The 18,764-nt window shown below is 41.9% G+C and overlaps 1 protein-coding gene across 2 annotated transcripts in view; it reads left to right on the top strand.

Moving 5' to 3' along the window:
* Window positions 1-9,575: 9,575 nt before the first annotated feature.
* The window catches only part of MOB1A (MOB kinase activator 1A), a 28,257-nt gene continuing 19,068 nt past the window's right edge, over window positions 9,576-18,764 (top strand). Inside the window, exons 1-2 of one of the 2 annotated variants that reach the window (XM_012788651.3) lie at window positions 9,576-9,788; window positions 14,462-14,625. In XM_012788651.3, the coding sequence (XP_012644105.1) occupies window positions 9,775-9,788; window positions 14,462-14,625 (178 nt within the window). In that variant the 5' untranslated portion in view covers window positions 9,576-9,774. Of the gene's footprint in view, window positions 9,789-14,458; window positions 14,626-18,764 lie in introns of both variants that reach the window. The other variant, XM_012788650.3, reaches the window with a different exon arrangement.

Genomic DNA, 18,764 nt, shown 5'->3' with positions numbered 1-18,764 from the left:
AGTGTGGGCTGGGCAATGAACAATAGCAATCTTAGAACAAAAGCGGATAGCTTGTGACAGGGCAGCAATTATAGGCCCATTGGCAATGAGTATCAGAAAAGTTAAGAAACTACAAGATTTCTAAATTATGTCAATAGCATGGCAGACTCCAAAGGCACATTTAGAGTCTGTGCAAATAGTGACAGCTTTTCCTTTCATCAATGTGCAAGTTTTAGTGACAGCTATGACAAAATTGACTCAAGGCATTTTGAAGTGAGCTTTTGAGTGCCCTGAGATATTTTATATCCTAAGTAATAGTTGCGTGCACCCACTGGAGTTCAAACCTAGCGGCTTTATGACCTCAGCCAGTGAGAGTCTTCAAAAGAATGAGTCTGAGAGCACCTTGTTTACAGAGCAAAAGGTCATCAATGTACTGAACAAGTCCTGAACAAGAGTGGATTTCTGGGTAAAGCTTATAGAGTCTAAATCAGCTTAGAGAATTTGAGAGAATACTGAAGGAGATACATTATATGTCTGAGGTATTCAGGTGCATGTCGTCTTCCTCCGAAGGTGAATGTAAAGAGAGATTGTGAATCCGGGTATAACAAAATCAAAAGAAATTTGAGCAGAGGTCAATTACTATATTATTAAAGTTACATGAACTAAAAGGCTTTGAATTACTTTCTATTTTCTTGATAAAATATTTAAGTGCTTCTTTTCTTTTCTTTTCTTTTTTTTTTTTTGAGACAAGAGTCTCACTTTGTTGCCCAGGTTAGAGTGAGTGCCCTGGCATCAGCCTAGCTCACAGCAACCTCAAACTTCTGGGCTCAAGCAATCTTCCTGCCTCAGCCTCCCAAGTAGCTGGGACTACAGGCATGCGCCACCATGCCCGGCTAATTTTTTCTATATATATTAGTTGGCCAATTCATTTCTTTCTATTTATAGTGGAGATGGGGGTCTCCCTCTTGCTCAGGCTGGTTTCGAACTCCTGACCTCGAACAATCCGCCCGCCTCGGCCTCCCAGAGTGCTAGGATTACAGGTGTGAGCCACCTCACCCAGCCAAGAATTTTTTTTTTATGCATTCTGGAACTTGGGAAAAAAGAAAAAAAAATAGAAATAGAAAAAAATTATTAAATTCTAAAATAAAAAACAAACAAAAGTGTTTATAAAAATTTTATAAAAATAAAAAATAAAAAAGAATTTTTTTTGCCAGCTCTTAAATAGCCAGCTCTTAGATATTATCACTTTCTTTTATTCATACTATTAATCTTTAATTACCTATTTTATTATTTCAGGCAATTATTAGTTAGGCAATAATTTTGCCATTTCTGTAAACATTTCCTGCTTACAGGGCCTAATACTTATACTTGTATACATAGGCATTGCCAGAAATTACAGTACTCAGTTCTTTAGAAATTAAGGATCCTATTTTCATTTTAAATCTTGGCTTTGGATCTCAGGTCTCCGTGATCAACTCAGGCAATGAGCTTTCCTTACCCAAGTGCAAAAGGAAAAGGAACAAACGGATAGAACATAGAAATCTCTGCAAATTCCTTGAAGCTGGAGTTTGCACCCCCTGTAGTATTGCCATTTACTGTTAGTTTCTGCCTGACTCAGTCAGACATTTAAGGCCTCTAACTGGATCTAAGCGAATTAATTATCAGTCTAATCTGATCCCAGACCTAGTTTAGTTTCTGTCATGACTTCTGAACCTGGTTAGGATCAAAAGTTTCTTCAAACAAACTCAGAGAGTTCAAAACACAAATCTGCAGCACTTTGGAATCAGAGAGAGAACTTAGCCACAGCCCCAGTTGCAGTGAGAGAGCAAAGGACACAACAGGTCCAGCAGGTACCTCGCTTGAACTCTTGGTGCTCCTAGGGATCTCTGGAAGCTCTATTTCAGAACCTACTTCTGGCAAATTAAATTTAACAGAGTTTAATTGAGCAAAGAGTGAATTATAAATTGGGCAGCTGAACCAGAACAGTTTCAGAGAGACTGCAACACTGCTGCGTGGTTGAAGATCCATGAACAGAAAAGAGAAAGTGACATACAGAAAATAGAAGTGAGGTATAGAAACAGCATGATTGGTCACAGCTCAGGACTTGTCTTACTTAAATATAATTTGAACAATTGGTGGCCTTTGATTGGCCAAAAACTCTATGGTTGGCAAAGAGGAAGGAGTAGGGAGGAGTTCAGACGAATGCAGCAGACTTTAGCTGAGACAAGAAGCTAACATTTTTGCTTTTGAACTTTTTTTAACTAAAGTATCATTTTAAGTGAAACCAATAAGCATTAACCAAGGTTATAACTTAATCAAAGAAGTAAGAGGTATTGTCAAAGAGATGGAGTACAGTTTTCATGAGATCCAGAAAAGCCACAAAAACAACTCAAATAAGAAAAGTCTCAGTAGTCATAAACAAGGTATAATCCATATGTTTTTGTCCAGCCATATTTTCTAGGGTCCCAGCTTTTGAGCTGATCATTTATACATAGATATCTAAAAGCCTCAAATGGCTGGGTGCAGTGGCTCACGCCTGTAATCCTAGCACTCTGGGAGGCTGAGCCAGGAGGATCTCTTGAGCTCAGGAGTTTGAGATCAGCCTGAGCAAGAGCGAGACCCCGCCTTGACCAAAAATAGAGAAAATAAGCTGGGCCCAATGGCACATGCCAGTAGTCCCAGCTACTGAGGAGGCTGAGGCAGAAGGATCGCTTCAGCCCAGGAGTGTGAGGTTGCTGTGAGCTCTGATGATGCCACTGTACTCTAGTCCAGCAACAGAGTGAGACCCTGTCTCGAAAAAAAAAAAAAAAAAAAAGAAAAGAAAAGAAAAAGAAAATCCCTGAACGCCCCCACAGAATACAGGAAAGCAACAGCTGTGCAGAGAAAGGAAGAGAACCAATGAATGATGAATGTTATACAGTATCAAATCAGAACAGGCTCACTTCCTGCACGGAAATCACACCTCTGCTCCTGAGGTGAAAGACAGAACTTGAACCACTAGGATACAAGTAAATTGGCCTGTGCTATTATTTCCACAGGGGCAGTGTTCAAAGAATTTTTATCTTTGTTTTAGATCAGATATCCACTTTTCAATTTTGTCAAGAGAATTTTTAAGGCTAGCCACAACATTATGTGTCTTTCTTAGCCCAATTTCTCTATTAATACAAAAAAAAAGCAATTGTTCAGAATAAGAGGTCTCTAAAATTTTATTTTTTTAAAACACTTTAGAAGTCTTTTAATTTAAAGGATCCACTTTTTAGCCATTAGTCTCAATGGTATGTTTATTCCAAAAGCAACTCAATCCAATGCCTCCTCATAGAAAGCCCTAGTGGGAACTTTTCAGGTTTAGCCTGGAGAGGGCGCAGAAAAGGCAGTTTCCAGGATTCCCAAAACTCACTCTTAGAAATAGACAAGACAGACAACTAAGACCTTTTTTTTTTTTTTTTTTTTGAGACAGAGTCTTGCTTTGTTGCCCAGGCTAGAGTGAGTGCCGTGGCGTTGGCCTAACTCACAGCAACCTCAAACTCTTGTACTCAAGCAAACCCTCTGCCTCAGCCTCCCGAGTAGCTGGGACTGCAGGCATGCGCCACCATGCCCGGCTAATTTTTCCTATATATATTAGTTGGCCAATTAATTTATTTCTATTTATAGTAGAGACGGGGTCTCGCTCTTGCTCAGGCTGGTTTCCAACTCCCCACCTTGAGCAATCTGCCCGCCTCGGTGTCCCAGAGTGCTAGGATTACAGGCGTGAACCACCACGCCCGGCCACAACATAAGACCTTTTAAGACAAAGTCTCCCCTAGAGCTTGACACGCTTAGTACCAAGAGTGTGCTGCTTACATGTCTTGGACCCCCCAGTCTTTTTCATGTTGGCTGCCTGACTTGTTTCCGAAAAAACATCCCTCTAGCCCCAGCCCTATGGTGAGACTGAAGAGAAAACTCCTCCTCAAGTGACAAGACAAACTCTGGAATATGGAACAGGAACAGAGGGGAACGTCATACAGATCTTGTTGTTTTTTTTCCCCAGAGACCTACAGCAAACTTTGTCTTAACAGACGCCCGTCTAGTCAGAAGCATGTAACTGGTTAATTGGTACCCTGCAGGGCAGGCTCAACATTGGGCTCCGTAGGGGTGCTAGGCCCCTGTTCTACCCTATGGTAACCTTCTTTTTTTTTTTTTTGAGATAGAGTCTCACTTTGTTGCCCAGGCTAGAGTGAGTGCCCTGACGACAGCCTAGCTCACAGCAACCTCAAACTCTTGGGCTCAAGCAATCCTGCTGCCTCAGCCTCCTGAGTATCTGGGACTAGAGGCATGCGCCACCATGCCTGGCTAATTTTTTCTATATATATTAGTTGGCCAATTAATTTCTTTCTATTTATAGTAGAGATGGGGTCTCTCTCTTGCTCAGGCTGGTTTTGAACTCCTGACCTTTAGCAATCAGCCTGCCTCGGCCTCCCAGAGTGCCAGGATTACAGGCCAGTAGCCCTCTTTTTGACAAAAGGACACAGAATGACAATGACAAAAGAAATCAACAACAACAACAAAAGGCTATTTCTGAGAGGAGAGTGAATCAGACATTATGAATATTCATCCCACAACGTACCAAAAAGTATACCAATACCAGAGTCGCTTTACAAAGACCAGTCACTCACAAAAACCTTTCCTCTCATTAATCTCAAATTTGGAAAGGACAATGATCTTTACCTTCTGCTCAACCAGAGCCCACAGAGACAGGAAACTGGGAGTCTGACTGGTAAGTGAAGGTATCTCACCGTGTTGCTGGCAGGTAGGAGTTCCAATTCTCCTCACTTGGGCTATCAGAGGAGCAGAGCTGCTTTGAGATCCTGCTGGCTACACCAAACTGTAGGGGGTGTGGAGAAACTTCCCCTTTCTCCTGAAAGTTCGCTGAAAGATCAACTCACAAATAAGGCAGATTAATAAGAGGAAGAGGTTTATTTGCCATGCACACAGGGAAAATCACAGAGTGATTACCCAATATTGCAATGGGGATCCAGGTATTTTTATACCTGCATTTTAGAGGGGCAGAGGGATGAGGATAAGGAGTATCAGTAATTCTGTCTAAGGGACAATAATGGTTGCTAGGGAGGATGAATGGATACTTGAGAGAGTGAATGAATGGGAGAAACAGATTGACTTATAAATTATCCTGAGAGGCAGGTATTATGTTTTAAGTGATTTGGGCCAGGTCTGGTTGCATTCTTGATTTTCTTTCCTGCAATATGGTGAAATTACAGGGAAGGGAAGTCCATTATTCATTTGATGGGTCCCTTGGGTTATGCAGATAGAGGAAAATTCCCTTCCAAGGGCCTGTTGATCTCTAAGGCCTTTAATTCAAAATACTCTTATAAAAGGAGACATATTTTGGGTTGAAATTTCCTGAGCTCCTTCAGTAGCCACCTTGCTCCGAGTAAGATCCAAGATTATTGGTGGCTGATTTTATCTCCCCTCACTTTTTCCCTGGTCTATCACATTCTCACCAAAACTGGCTTCTTTCTGTTTGGTGATCGTAGCAAACTCTTACACGCTTCAAGGCCCCTGCATACTCCATTGACTCCGAGCAGACCTCCTCTCTCTCTCTCTCTCTCCCCCTTACTTTGGCTAACTCAGCCTTACGGGGACTTGGCTTAAATGGCATCTCCTAAGACTCCCAGGCTCTTTCTCTTTTCTTCTCTTCCAGGTCTCTCCTGTCACACTGTCATAATGCTTTTTGTTGTTGTTTTAAGAGACAGGATGTCCCTATATGTTGCCTAGGCTGCCTTTGAACTCCTCAAGCAATCTTCTTACCTCAGCCTCCCGAGTAGCTGGGACTACAAGTGCACACTACCATGCCTGGCTCCTTAATGCTCTTAATACATTCTATGCTTTTCCTCATAACAGGTACCACAATTTTGTCAACTAAAATAAAATCTTAAGTCCTCTCCCCAGTTGACTGAATGGACCCTTCTTGGCCAAGGGATACCCTAAAACTGAGTTGCTGGCCATGAGAAGGGAGGTCAGATATGCTTCATCATGCCCCCCTTTTTTCTTGAAGACATCCTTTGTAACTCATTAACAGGCCTAAGATTATGCAAGACAACATTTAAACTACACGTGCAAGTCCTTAATTTGCTTAAGAGATCACTTGCGTCTGGCTTGTCTCTGATTAACAGACTTCCTTAACTTAAAACATTGTAAATCTTTAGACAAAGCTTCATCTCTTTAACCAATAACAAATCAAAGAATCTTTAAACCCCCCTATAACCTGTAAAGCCCTGCTTTGAGATGTCCCACCTTTTTGGGTCAAACCAATGTATACTTTCCACATATTGATTTATGACTTTACATGCAATCCCTGTCTCCCTGAAAGGTATAAAACCGAACAACCCAACCACCGTGAGTCCACTTGCTCAAGGCTTCTTGGATGTGGCTCTGTGCCATGGTCCTCAAACTTGGCTCAGAATAACCCTCTTTAAATTATTTTACAGAGTTTGGATTATTTTCCATTGACGATTTGTAATATTACATCATCCATTGGCATAATTATTTGATTAATATCTATTCTCTCCAACTGAAGGTAAGCTCCAGGAAGGCAGAGGCCATGTATTTTATTCACCAATGTTTATGGCTGACATAGAGGTCTGTCCTTGGATTTAAGACATTCTCAAAGTGGACACTTTCTTATGGCTTCTTTTGTGAGTGACTATTTTTTTTTTTTTTTTTGAGACAGAGTCTTACTTTGTTGCCCAGGCTAGAGTGAGTGCCGTGGTGTCAGCCTAGCTCACAGCAATCTCAAACTCCTGGCCTCAAGCAATCCTGCTGCCTCAGCCTCCCAAGTAGCTGGGACTACAGGCATGGGCCACCATACCTGGCTAATTTTTTTCTATATATATTAGTTGGCCAATTAATTTCTTTCTATTTATAGTAGACACGGGGTCTCACTCTTGCTCAGGCTGATTTTGAACTCCTGACCTCGAGCAATCGGCCCGCAATGGCCTCCCAGAGTACTAGGATTATAGGCATGAGCCACTGCGCTGGGACTGAGTGATTTTTTGGTGTCTGATAAACTGGGATAACTGGGATTCCTTTTTCCCTGTCTTCAATCTGAACTCCTGAGGTAATGGGCAGGGATGGCTTAGGGACTTTATTGCCTGTTTGTTTTTTTTCACCCTTTTGTGACAGACACTAAAACTTGAACCCCTGAGAGCACCAACTGGCTGCAGCAGCAGGAAATTTACTGTCACCAAAGAGGAAAGGGACCCTGCTTGGGTGGTACTGTTAGGGTATAACTGGAGTTTTGCAAATAATGGGTCAGGCACTTACACAGAACGAAAATGCAGAGTTGCAAATCCTGCCTGAGGCAGCTCTAAAGGGGAACTGTGTGTTGTGATGAATGGTGGGGGTGGGGAGAGGTTCAGAAGAGGCAGTACTGGTGGCTTTAGAATTTGCTGCCTAGCTTCTGCTTTCAGCATCTGCTGTGACCAGATGGTGTGCAGCTATCTCTCTGGCCAGCTGAACCAGTAAGGGGATAAAACTTCTCCAGTCTTTGTATAGACCATGTCTGGTGGGGATACAAATTGTCCTGTAACAATCAGCAATTTCTCTCTCTCTCACCTAGGGAAATCTTATTTTTCATCCCTAAACAGATTATGTTGATATCCTTTTCAAATACTGACTGAGGATGTTCCCCTAATTCCTCCCAACATCTGCAAAATCTAGCCATTCTGAAAGTTTTTCCTAACAAATAACTGGCTTTCATATCCTCAGTGATTCTCCAATTTGAAGAACAATCCAATTAAAAGAGGGAATATCTTTGATGAATTTCTTTTTCCCATGTTGGGAAACATTTTTTTTTTTTGAGACAGAGTCTCATTTTGTTGCCCAGGCTAGAGGGAGTGCCATGACATTAGCCTAGCTCACAGCAACCTCAAACTCCTGGGCTCAAGCAATCCTACTGCCTCAGCCTCCTGAGTAGCTGGGACTACAGGCATGTGCCACCATGCCTGGCTAATTTTTTCTATATATTAGTTGGCCAATTAATTTCTTTTTTTTTTTTAATTTATTGTAGAGACAGGGTCTCATTCTTGCTCATGCTGGTTTCAAACTCCTGACCTTGAGCAATCTGCCTGCCTCAGCCTCCCAGAGTGCTAGGATGTTTTGTTTTTGTTTTCAGAGTCTTACTCTGAAAAGGAAGAAAGGAAATATTTTGACCTTTGAAAGAAAACGTTTTTATGATAACTATATTCTTTAAATAATATAAGTTATTATAAGAGTATAAGTGTGTTTTTCACGCCTGTAATCCTAGCACTCTGGGAGGCGGAGGAGGGCGGATTGCTCGAGGTCAGGAGTTTGAAGCCAGCCTGAGCAAGAGTGAGACCCTGTCTCTACTATAAATACAAAGAAATTAATTGGCCAACTAATATATATAGAAAAAAATTATCCAGGCATGGTGGCACATGCCTGTAGTCCCAGCTACTCCAGAGACTGAGGCAGGAGGATCACTTGAGCCCAGGAGATTGAAGTTGCTGTGAGCTAGGCTGATGCCATGGCACTCACTATAGCCTCCACAACAAAGTGACACTCTGTCTCAAAAAAAAAAAAGTTAACAAAATAAAAGTTAACCTCCTTAACTTAATGTGGCAGGTGACAGTTGATATTTGGATAAAATAAAATGACTAGAAACATAAATATTGTAAATGTCAGGTACAGAGCAAGCTCTTTTATATTGGGCATCCTGCACCATCATTCCCTGAGCTATGACTCAAGTTTCCCACTATTTCCTCTTGTTTTCTTCATTCCACCATGGTGTCATTTGGCTGTCACACGGCATTAATGCATCATTCGTCCGTGCAAAAACCTGTACATGAAGGTTCATAGCAGCATTAACAATAAACAAAAAGTGGAAACAACCCAAATATCTATCAACAGATGAATGGATAAACAAAATGTAGTATATTCATACAATGGAATATTATTCATCCATAGAAAGGAATGAAGTCTTGATATATGCCACACATTGGTGAATCTTGAAGCCTTTATGCTAAGTGAAAGGAGCCCGCCACAAAAGACCACATAATAGTATGATTCCATTTACCGTGTATATGAAATGTCCAGATTAGGCAAATCCATAGAAAGAGAAAGTAGGCTAGCAGTTGCCAGGATTTAGCAGGAGAGTGGGAAATAGAGAGTGACTACTAACGGGTCTGGGATTTCTTTAGGGGTCATGAAAATATTCTAGAATTAGTGATGATGGTTGCACAAATCTGTGAAACGTATACAAAAAACCCACTGGAGCGTACATTTAAAAAATGTAATTTTATGCTATGTGAATATATCTCAATTAAAAATTGAATTAAATTTTTAAAAAATTGCAGGTGTGGACAGCGCTCACAGCACGAAGCCCAACCTAGCACAGGACCAGCCAGTCTCTCTTCCCCAGCCGCGGTCCTTGCCACGCCTCCAGAAGGGGGAAGTCCCGGCCTTGGAACGCTGATTGGCTGATCTCCGGGAGGGGCGGGGCTAAAAGGGGTGCGCCAAGCCCCTCTCAGCTAGGCGGGGCTGAATCTTAGCTCGCGAGATTTTGCTGGTTCCGCATTTTGGGTCTGCGAGGTGGGGGAGGCGGGCACGGCGGGCGCCGGGGTGTACACTGCCTGTTAGCGGCTCAAGCTCCAGCTCGGAACGGCGGCGGCCCGGCTTCCGCTGTCAGCGAGCGGAGGACCGTCCTCTCCTTCTCGCCGGCTCCGAATCCTGACGGGGGTGGGGGCCAGCGGCCCCTCCCCTCCCCTCTGAGGACCGAAGATGAGCTTCCTCTTGTGAGTGGGGCCGGGCCGAGGGCGGAGATGGGGAGGGGGCCAGCGGGGCCTGAGGCAAGGGCCGGGCCTAGGGTTGGGGTCAGGGTGGCTAGCGTTGGCTTTGCCTCTGCTTGGGCCCACGGGTGGCCAGGAAGTTGGGCGAGGATGACGGAGATGAAGGCTGAGGCAAAGGAAGCGGAGCGAGACGGCTGGGGAGTAGAAAGGCCCCAAGGTCGGCCGCGCCTCCAAACTTTTCCGCCCGAGCGCCCCCGAGGGCGGAGAGACGATCTGGGGCGGAGCCGTGCGCTCCCAAAGTCAGTGAGTCTCGAGCCTCTAGTATCCGTCCGTGCGGACTTGGCCTTTTTACTCCCTCACGCGTCCAATTTTATTATTGTCCATATAAAATGCCGTCCCAGGAGAATATGGAGTGCCGCAGTTTGAGAACCTTGAAGTTGAGTTGCGGGCCTCGCAACCACACCATTCTGTCCGGGTCCTTTTACCGATTTTGTGAATTTGTATAAGTTAGCTACCTTCTCTTGTCCTCGGTGGAATTTCATTTTAGAGATAACTAACGCTTGGGCCCAAACGAGGCTAAAGTTTGTAAATTCTTTGATTTTGTTATTCTCAGGTGGCTTGTATATAGCTTAAATGTGTGTTACGTGATTGAATAATGATTCACTTTTAGTTATGTACATAATCCACATGCTTGACATTTTTAAATTGCAGTGTTTCATAACCAGAGTTTACTCACTTCTTATTATAAGACATTTGGATTCTTTCTAGTATTTCACTATTATATAGCACTACAGAATGTGTCTTTATCCAAATCTCATTTTCCTTCCCTTGGGTTGTTTTCTTAAGGGTATAGTCTCCAAAGGATTACCATGTCAAAAAGTCTATGATTTAATTAAAATTTTAATATTAATAGAAGTATTCCTCCCCTGCCCCGAGTCTTCCTCATGAGTTGTGGTTTAGGTAGTACTTTATTTGTGAATACACAGTCCCAGTCTTTCTCATGAGTTGTTTAGGTAGTACTTTATTTGTGGATACACAGTTGGCTTTTTGGGCTGTTACAAATAATGCTGCTATGAACATGTGTATACAGGCTTTTTGTGTGGATGTTATGTGTTCATATCTCTTGGACATACACCTAGGAGTGGAATTGCTGGTTTATATGGTAATTATATTTAACCTTTTGAAGAATGCCAAACTTTCAAAGCGCTGAACCGTTGTACATGTCCACCAGCACTGTATGAGGGTTCCAAATTACCCACACCTTTGATAGCACTTGTTTTTTGTTTTTGTTTTTGTTTTTGTTTTTGTTTTTTTTAGACCGAGTCTCATTCTGTTGGCTGGGCACTGGGCTAGAGTGCCCAGGCTAGAGTGAGTGCTGTGGCGTCAGCCTAGCTCACAGCAACCTCAAACTCCTGGGCTCAAGCGATCCTCCTGCCTCAGCCTCCCAAGTAGCTGGGACTACAGGCATGCGCCACCATGCCCGGCTAATTTTTTGTATATATATATTTTTTAGTTGGTCAATTAATTTCTTTCTATTTTTAGTAGAGACGGGGTCTTGCTAAGGATGATTTCGAACTCCCAACCTCGAGCAATCCGCCCGCCTCGGCCTCCCAGAGTGCTAGGATTACAGGCATGAGCCACCTGTTTTTTTTTTGTTTTTTTTTTGTTTTTTTTTTGAGACACCGGTCTCTTGCTCTGGCTGGAGTGGAGCTGTGAGATCATAGCTCACTGTAACCTTGAACTCCTAGGCTCAAGCCATCCTGCCTCAGTCTCTGGAGTAGCTAGGACTTTAGGCACATGCCCCCATGCCAGGCTAATTTTTAAAAAGAATTTTCTGTAGAGATGGAGGTCTCACTATGTTGCCCAAGTTGCCCAAGCTAGTCTTGAACTCCTGGCTGTAAGGCTGGTGGCGGGCCCCCTCCCTTCCCTAGATCAAAAAAGAAAAGGCGGCCGGGCGCGGTGGCTCACGCCTGTAATCCTAGCTCTCTGGGAGGCCGAGGCGGGCGGATCCTTTGAGTTCAGGAGTTCGAAACCAACCTGAGCAAGAGCGAGACCCTGTCTCTACTATAAATAGAAACAAATTAATTGGCCAACTAATATATATACAAAAAAATTAGCCGGGCGTGGTGGTGCATGCCTGTAGTCCCAGCTACTCGGGAGGCTGAGGCAGAAGGATCGCTTGAGCCCAGGAGTTTGAGGTTGCTGTGAGCTAGGCAGACGCCACGGCACTCACTCTAGCCTGGGCAACAAAGTGAGACTCTGTCTCAAAAAAAAAAAAAAAAAAAAAAAGAAAAGGCTCATAAGACCAGGCCTGCCAAGGACAAAACTGCCAGGCCCCGCTGAGAGGAACCACACCCAGAAGTTCACCTGGATAAGAAAGTTTTGGCTCCTGGATTCCACAAGTACCTCCAGCCCCTCCTAAAATCCCCAGCTCTTCCCACCAAAAGTCCCTAGCCAGGCCCAAGGGATATAAAAGGCCTCAGCCCCTTCAAACAGCAGCGACTTCTGGGGCCCCCCCTCTCTTGGGGCCCCAGAACCTCATCCACGAGTGTATAATAAAGCCACGTGGTTTGGCCCCCACTCTCTGTCTTCTCCCCCGCTGAAAAAACCTTACACTGGCCTCAAGGGATCCTCCCACCTTGGCCTCCCAAAATGCTGGGATTACAAGCATGAAGGCCCCCAGTCTGTCTTTTTTATGATAGTCATCCTAATGGCTGTGAAGTGGTTGATTTTGATTTGCATTTCCCTAATGATTAATGATGTTGAGCATCTTTACACGTGCATGTTGGCCATTTGAATACACTCTTTGGACTTCAGTCTGTTTAGATCCTTTGCCGATTTTTAATTTGGGTTGTCTTTTTGTTTTTGAGTTGTAAGAGTTCTTTATAAATTCTGGATACAAGTCCCTTATCACATCTGTGATTTGCAAATATTTTCTTACATTCTATGGATTGTTTTCACTGTCATGGTATTATTTGAAGTACAAAAGTGGATCATATTGAATCTTGAGAAATTGTTTCATATTTTCCATATTTAGCTTGCTTTCATGTATAGCTTCTTATTTGTATTTGTATAGGGCCATTCCTATACAAATTCAGTACTTCCCTGTTAAATGTAGGGTTTTTTTTTTTTTGAGACAGAGTCTCACTTTGTTGCCCAGGCTAGAGTGAGTGCTGTGGCATCAGCCTAGCTCACAGCAACCTCAATCTCCTGGGCTCAAGCGATCCTACTGCCTCAGGCTCCTGAATAGCTGGGACTACAGGCATGTGCCACCATGCCCGGCTAATTTTTTGTGTATATATATATATTTTAATTGGTCAATTAATTTCTTTCTATTTTTAGTAGAGATGGGGTCTCACTCAGGCTAGTTTCGAACTCCTGACTTTGAGCAATCCGCCCTCCTCAGCCTCCCAGAGTGCTAGGATTACAGGTGTGAGCCACCACATCCGGCCTAAATTTAGTTTTTTGTCATGTTAAAAAGTTTCCATATTTGATTTTTAGTGTTTTCATAATTCTTTTTTACTTTCTAATCAGCTTTATTTAAAATTTAAATTGCTCAGGTAAAGTAGAAGTCCATAGTTGTATTCCCTTCCTCTTCCTGGAAGTAATCCCAAGTTTTGATGTGTTTAGTTTTGATACTTTGTATGCATTTACAAAACTTAGCCATATATTGAGATCCTTCCATGTGAATACATGTACTCTATCTTGTTTTTCTTAACTCCTATACAATATTCCACACTGTGGATGTACCATAGTTTATTCATTCTTCTGCTGACTAACTTTAGAATTGTTTCTAGGCTTTTCGCTATTAAAAACAATCTTGGAAAGCAAATTCTTATCCATACCTAGGGGAGAAACCTAGAAGTGGAATAGATGGCTTGAGGAACTTTTCAGTGTTTATAGATACTGCCGTAGTGCCCCACCAAAACATAATACACTGTACACTTTCACCAGTAATTTATTAAAGTACTAATTTCTCTGCACCCTAGTCTACTCTTAATAATGTAATCACCTTAACTTTTGACACTCAAATTAGGGAAAAATAAATCTTACTCTAATTGAACAGGTTTTCACATGCTTAGTGGTCATTGTACTTCTTGTGTGAATTGCCTTTTCATCTCGTAGCCCATTTTTCTAAAGGGTTCTTTATATTCTTAACAAATTAATAGAAGATCTTTATTATCCAGTTAATCCTTTGTAATATATGTGGCAAGTTCTTTTTTGTTATTTCTTTTTGTTCTGTTATGGAAGTTTTTAATTGTTATGATTTGAAATGAGTCTATTTTTTCTTTAAGGTTTCTGGATTTTGTGTCATGTTAGAAAGACTACCTTATGGGTAATATGAGAGGAATAAAAACTTACTTTTTTTCAGGCAGTCACAGAGTTAGTTTCATATCCAGGTTTTTTTATTTAGTTACAGTACCCTCTGCACCAGACTTCTTCATGAGGCATAGTAAAATTGCTTTCTTTGTGAAATTGTGCTGCTAATCCTGCTTTTAGGTACAGGAAAAAATATTAAAAATTCTTTTATTGTGATCATCATCACCCCTCTGCCATCCTGGCATTTTTTAGGGAGTATTTTTTATTTTATTTTACAGAGTAATTTATATGCCTAAAATTATGCCATTCTACTTCCAGTCCTAAAAATTCATATACTTTTACTTTTACCCTAACAGCAGCAGCCGCTCTTCTAAAACATTCAAACCAAAGAAGAATATCCCTGAAGGATCTCATCAGTATGAACTCTTAAAACATGCAGAAGCAACTCTAGGGAGTGGGAATCTGAGACAAGCTGTTATGTTGCCAGAAGGAGAGGACCTCAATGAATGGATTGCTGTTAACAGTAAGTTTTTAATAACATTCAACTTTGCTGGTTTATAGAAAGATTTTAGCTAAAATCTTTCTGTTAATGAATTTTCTTTGTCAGAAATTACTGTTGTAATATGACAGATTATTGGTAAAGAAACATAAGTACAAATACATCCCAAACTGTATTTTCTTCAGTATTCTACTCTTCAGCTGTGTGGCTGAATACAGAGACTTAAAAGAGCAGTGATGAAGTTGTTTTGGGAGATTTCTTAGCAGAATAATATGAAGAGCTGAGTAAGGCCAAATAAAAGATTGATAAATGCAAATATTTTACCTGTGGTGGGCCATGACATTGTAAGGAATCCATCTGCACAGTTTTGCTCCTACCCCAGCGGCACTCATCAGCCTACGTATACAGAAAAGTCAATTGCAGTTCATATGGTGAGTCAGTTGATTGTTGTAACTTAGGAGTAGTCAGAAGGAAATTGAGAGAGTGGGAGAAAATGGAGGGATCTATGAGCTCCAAGTTACTCTGAGTCCAGGAGAATGAGGGCATAACATGGAATGATATACTAATGCTAGAGATTTGAATGTGAGAGTCTCTCATTTCTGAGGAGAGTTCAGTACTGGGTGATAAAATTAGGAATTTCAGATGTTCCAAGAATTTTTAAAACTTTTTAATGGAAAATTTCAAACATATAAAAGTAGAGAAACTAGTACAGAGAATTCCCAGGTATGTATTATCAAGCTTCAACATATAATCAATTTGTGGCCAACTGTGCTGCTTATATAGCCCACCCTGATTATTTTGAAGCCAATCCCAGACATGTTATTTCATCTATAAATATTTCAATAAGTATCTCTTAGAGATAAGGACTATTTTTAAAGTTAAGAACAATACCACCATCCTTTAATCTTATTAAATATCTAGTCAGTGTTCACATTTTCCCTGACTGTCCTATAAATGTTTCTTTCTTTTTATAATTTATACTTGGTTTAAATCAGGATCCAGCAAGGCCTGAGTGTATGTTTCTTGAATTTCTTTTCCTTCCTTCCTTCCTTCCTCCCCTCCCCTCCCTTCCCCTTTTCCCTCCCCTTTTCCCTTCCCTTTTCCCTTTCCTCTTCCCTTTCCTCTTCCCTTTCCTTCCCTGTCTGTCTTTCTTGACAGAGTCTCACGTTGTTGCCCAGGCTAGAGTGAGTGCTGTGGCATCAGCCTAGCTCACAGCAACCTCAGTCTCCTGGGCTCGATCGATCCTTCTGTCTCAGCCTCCTGAGTAGCTGGGACTAGAGGCATGCGCCACCATGCCTGGCTGTTTTTTTGTATATATGTTTTTAGTTGGTCAATTTCTTTCTATTTTTGGTAGAGACGGGATCTCGCTCAGGCTGCTTTCGAACTCCTGACCTTGAGCGATCCACCCGCCTTGGCCTCCCAGAGTGCTAGGATTACAGGCATGAGCCACCATGGCTGGCCATCTTGAATTTCTTTCTTTTTTTTTTTTTTTTGAGACAGAGTCTCACTTTGTTGTCCAGGCTAGAGTGAGTGCCGTGGCGTCAGCCTAGCTCACAGCAACCTCAAACTCCTGGGCTCGAGCGATCCTTCTGCCTCAGCCTCCCGAGTAGCTGGGACTACAGGTATGCGCCACCATGCCCGGCTAATTTTTTTTTTTAAATATATATCAGTTGGCCAATTAATTTCTTTCTATTTGTAGTAGAGACGGGGTCTCGCTCTTGCTCAGGCTGGTTTTGAACTCCTGACCTTGAGCAATCCGCCCGCCTCGGCCTCCCAGAGAGCTAGGATTACAGGCGTGAGCCACCGCGCCCGGCCTTTTTTTTTTTTTTTTTGAGACAGAGTCTCGCTTTGTTGCCCAGGCTAGAGTGAGTGCCATGGCGTCAGCCTAGCTCACAGCAACCTCAAACTCCTGGCTCAAGCAATTCTCCTGCCTCAGCCTCCCAAGTAGCTGGGACTACAGGCATTTGCCACCATTCCCGGCTAATTTTTTCTATATATATTAGTTGGCCAATTAATTTCTTTCTATTTATAGTAGAGACGGGGTCTCGCTCTTGCTCAGGCTGGTTTCAAACTCCTGACCTCAAGTAATCCGCCCGCCTCGGCCTCCCAGAGAGCTAGGATTACAGGTGTGAGCCACCGCGCCCGGCTACCATCTTGAATTTCTTAATCCAAAGGTTTCCCTCATTGTAGTTTTTTTTTCCTTGGAATTTTGTTGTTGAAGAAACCAGGTTGTTTTCCACAGTATGAATTTTGGTGACTGTATCTCCAAGGTGTCCATTATCATATTCTTTTCCTCCTTTTATTTCCTATAAACATTAGATCTACAGCAGCACTGTCCAATAGAATTTTCTATAATCATGAAAATGTTTTGTACTTTCACTGGCCATGTAGCACTTGAAATGTGGTGGGTGTGACTGAGGAGCTGAATTTCAAATAAATTTTAAGTAGCCATACGTGGCTAGTGGCTACCATGTTGTTAGTGCAGAGCCTTGATTAAATTCAGGTTTGAGGCCAGGTGTGGTGGCTCATGCCTGTAATCCCAGCACTTCGGGAAGCGGAGATGGGAGAATCAATTGAGCCCAGGAGTTGGAGACCAGCCTGAGCAACCTAGGAAGACCCTGTCTCTACAAAAAAAAAAAAAAAAAAATTAGTTGGGCATCGTGGCACAAGCCTGTAGTTCCAGGCACTTGGAAGGCTAAGGCAGGAGGATTACTTGAGCCCAGGAGTTTGTGGTTACAATGAGCTATGATGACACCACTACACTCTAGCTCCAGTAACAGAGCAAGACCTTATCTCAAAAAAAATAACCAAAACCAAAAAATAAATTCAGATTTGATTTTGTTTGTTAGACTATTCCATGGGTGAGTATATATTTCCAGTATCTAGTTTCTCTTTTTTTTGTTTGTTTAATCACTCATAGTCCAAAGTTTACATTAGGGTTTACTTACTATGGGTTTGGACAGATTTATATAATGACATATATTCACCATTACAATATCATCATAAAGTAGTTTCACTGCCCTAAAAATCATGTGTTCTGACTATTCCTTCCCTTTAACCTCTGGCAACAACCCATCTTTTTAACTGTCTATAGGTTTGCCTTTTCTAGAACATCATATAGTTGGAATTATATAGTATGTAACCTAGTATGTAAAAGATTGGCTTTTACATATTACGCAGTAATTATTATACATCATAGGTAATATACATTTAAGTTTCCTCCATAGCTTTTTATGGCTTAATAGTTCATTTTATTTTAGCCCTGAATATTCCATTTTCTTAATGTATCACACAGTTCATTCATTTACCTACTAAAGGATATCTTTGGTTGCTTTCAAGTTTTGGCAATTATGAATAAAGCTGCTGTAAACAACACACATGCAGATTTTGTGTAGACATACATTTTAAACTCCGTTGGGGTAAATTCCAAGGAGCACAATTGCCAGATTATATGGTAAGAGTGTATTTAGTTTTGTAAAAAACTACCAAGCTGTCTTCCAGAGTGACTGTACCATTTTCAGTCCTGGCAGCAATGAATGATGATAATTTTTATTGCTTCACATTCTCACCAGTGTTTGGTGTTGGCAGTGTTCTGGATTTTGGCCATTCTAATAAGTATGTAGTGGTATTGTATTGTTTTAATTTGCATTTCCCTGATAATATATGATGTGGAGCATCTTTTCAAATGTTTATATGCCATTTGCATATCTTTGGTCAGGTGTCTATGCCTGTGTGTGTGTGTGCGCGCGCGCGCGCGCGCACCTCCATTTTTTAATTCAGTTTTTTTTAAATTGTTGAGTGGCTGGGACTACAGGTGCTTGCCACAATGCCTGGCAAAGTTTTTTATATTTTTTTAGAGACAGGGTCTTGTTATGTTGCCCAGACTGGTCTCAAACTCCTGGCCTCAAGTGAGCCTTCTGCCTTAGCCCTCTGAGTAGCTGGGATTAAAAGCACCAGCCACTGTTACTAGCTTTTTATTCTCTTGACTGTGTCTTTTGAAGAGCAGGAATTTTTAATTTATTTTTTCTTTTTTGAGACAGAGTTTTACTCTGTTGCCCGGGCTAGAGTGCCGTGGCATCAGCCTAGCTCATAGCAACCTCAGACTCCTGGGCTCAGGTGATCTTTCTGCCTTAGCCTCCTGAGTAGCTGGGACTACAGCCATG

Source organism: Microcebus murinus, chromosome 3 (assembly GCF_040939455.1).
Source record: "Microcebus murinus isolate Inina chromosome 3, M.murinus_Inina_mat1.0, whole genome shotgun sequence".
Taxonomy (NCBI): Eukaryota; Metazoa; Chordata; class Mammalia; order Primates; family Cheirogaleidae; genus Microcebus; species Microcebus murinus.
The sequence above is the reverse complement of the archived record's forward strand: the minus strand, read 5'-3'. Positions and strand labels throughout refer to the sequence as shown.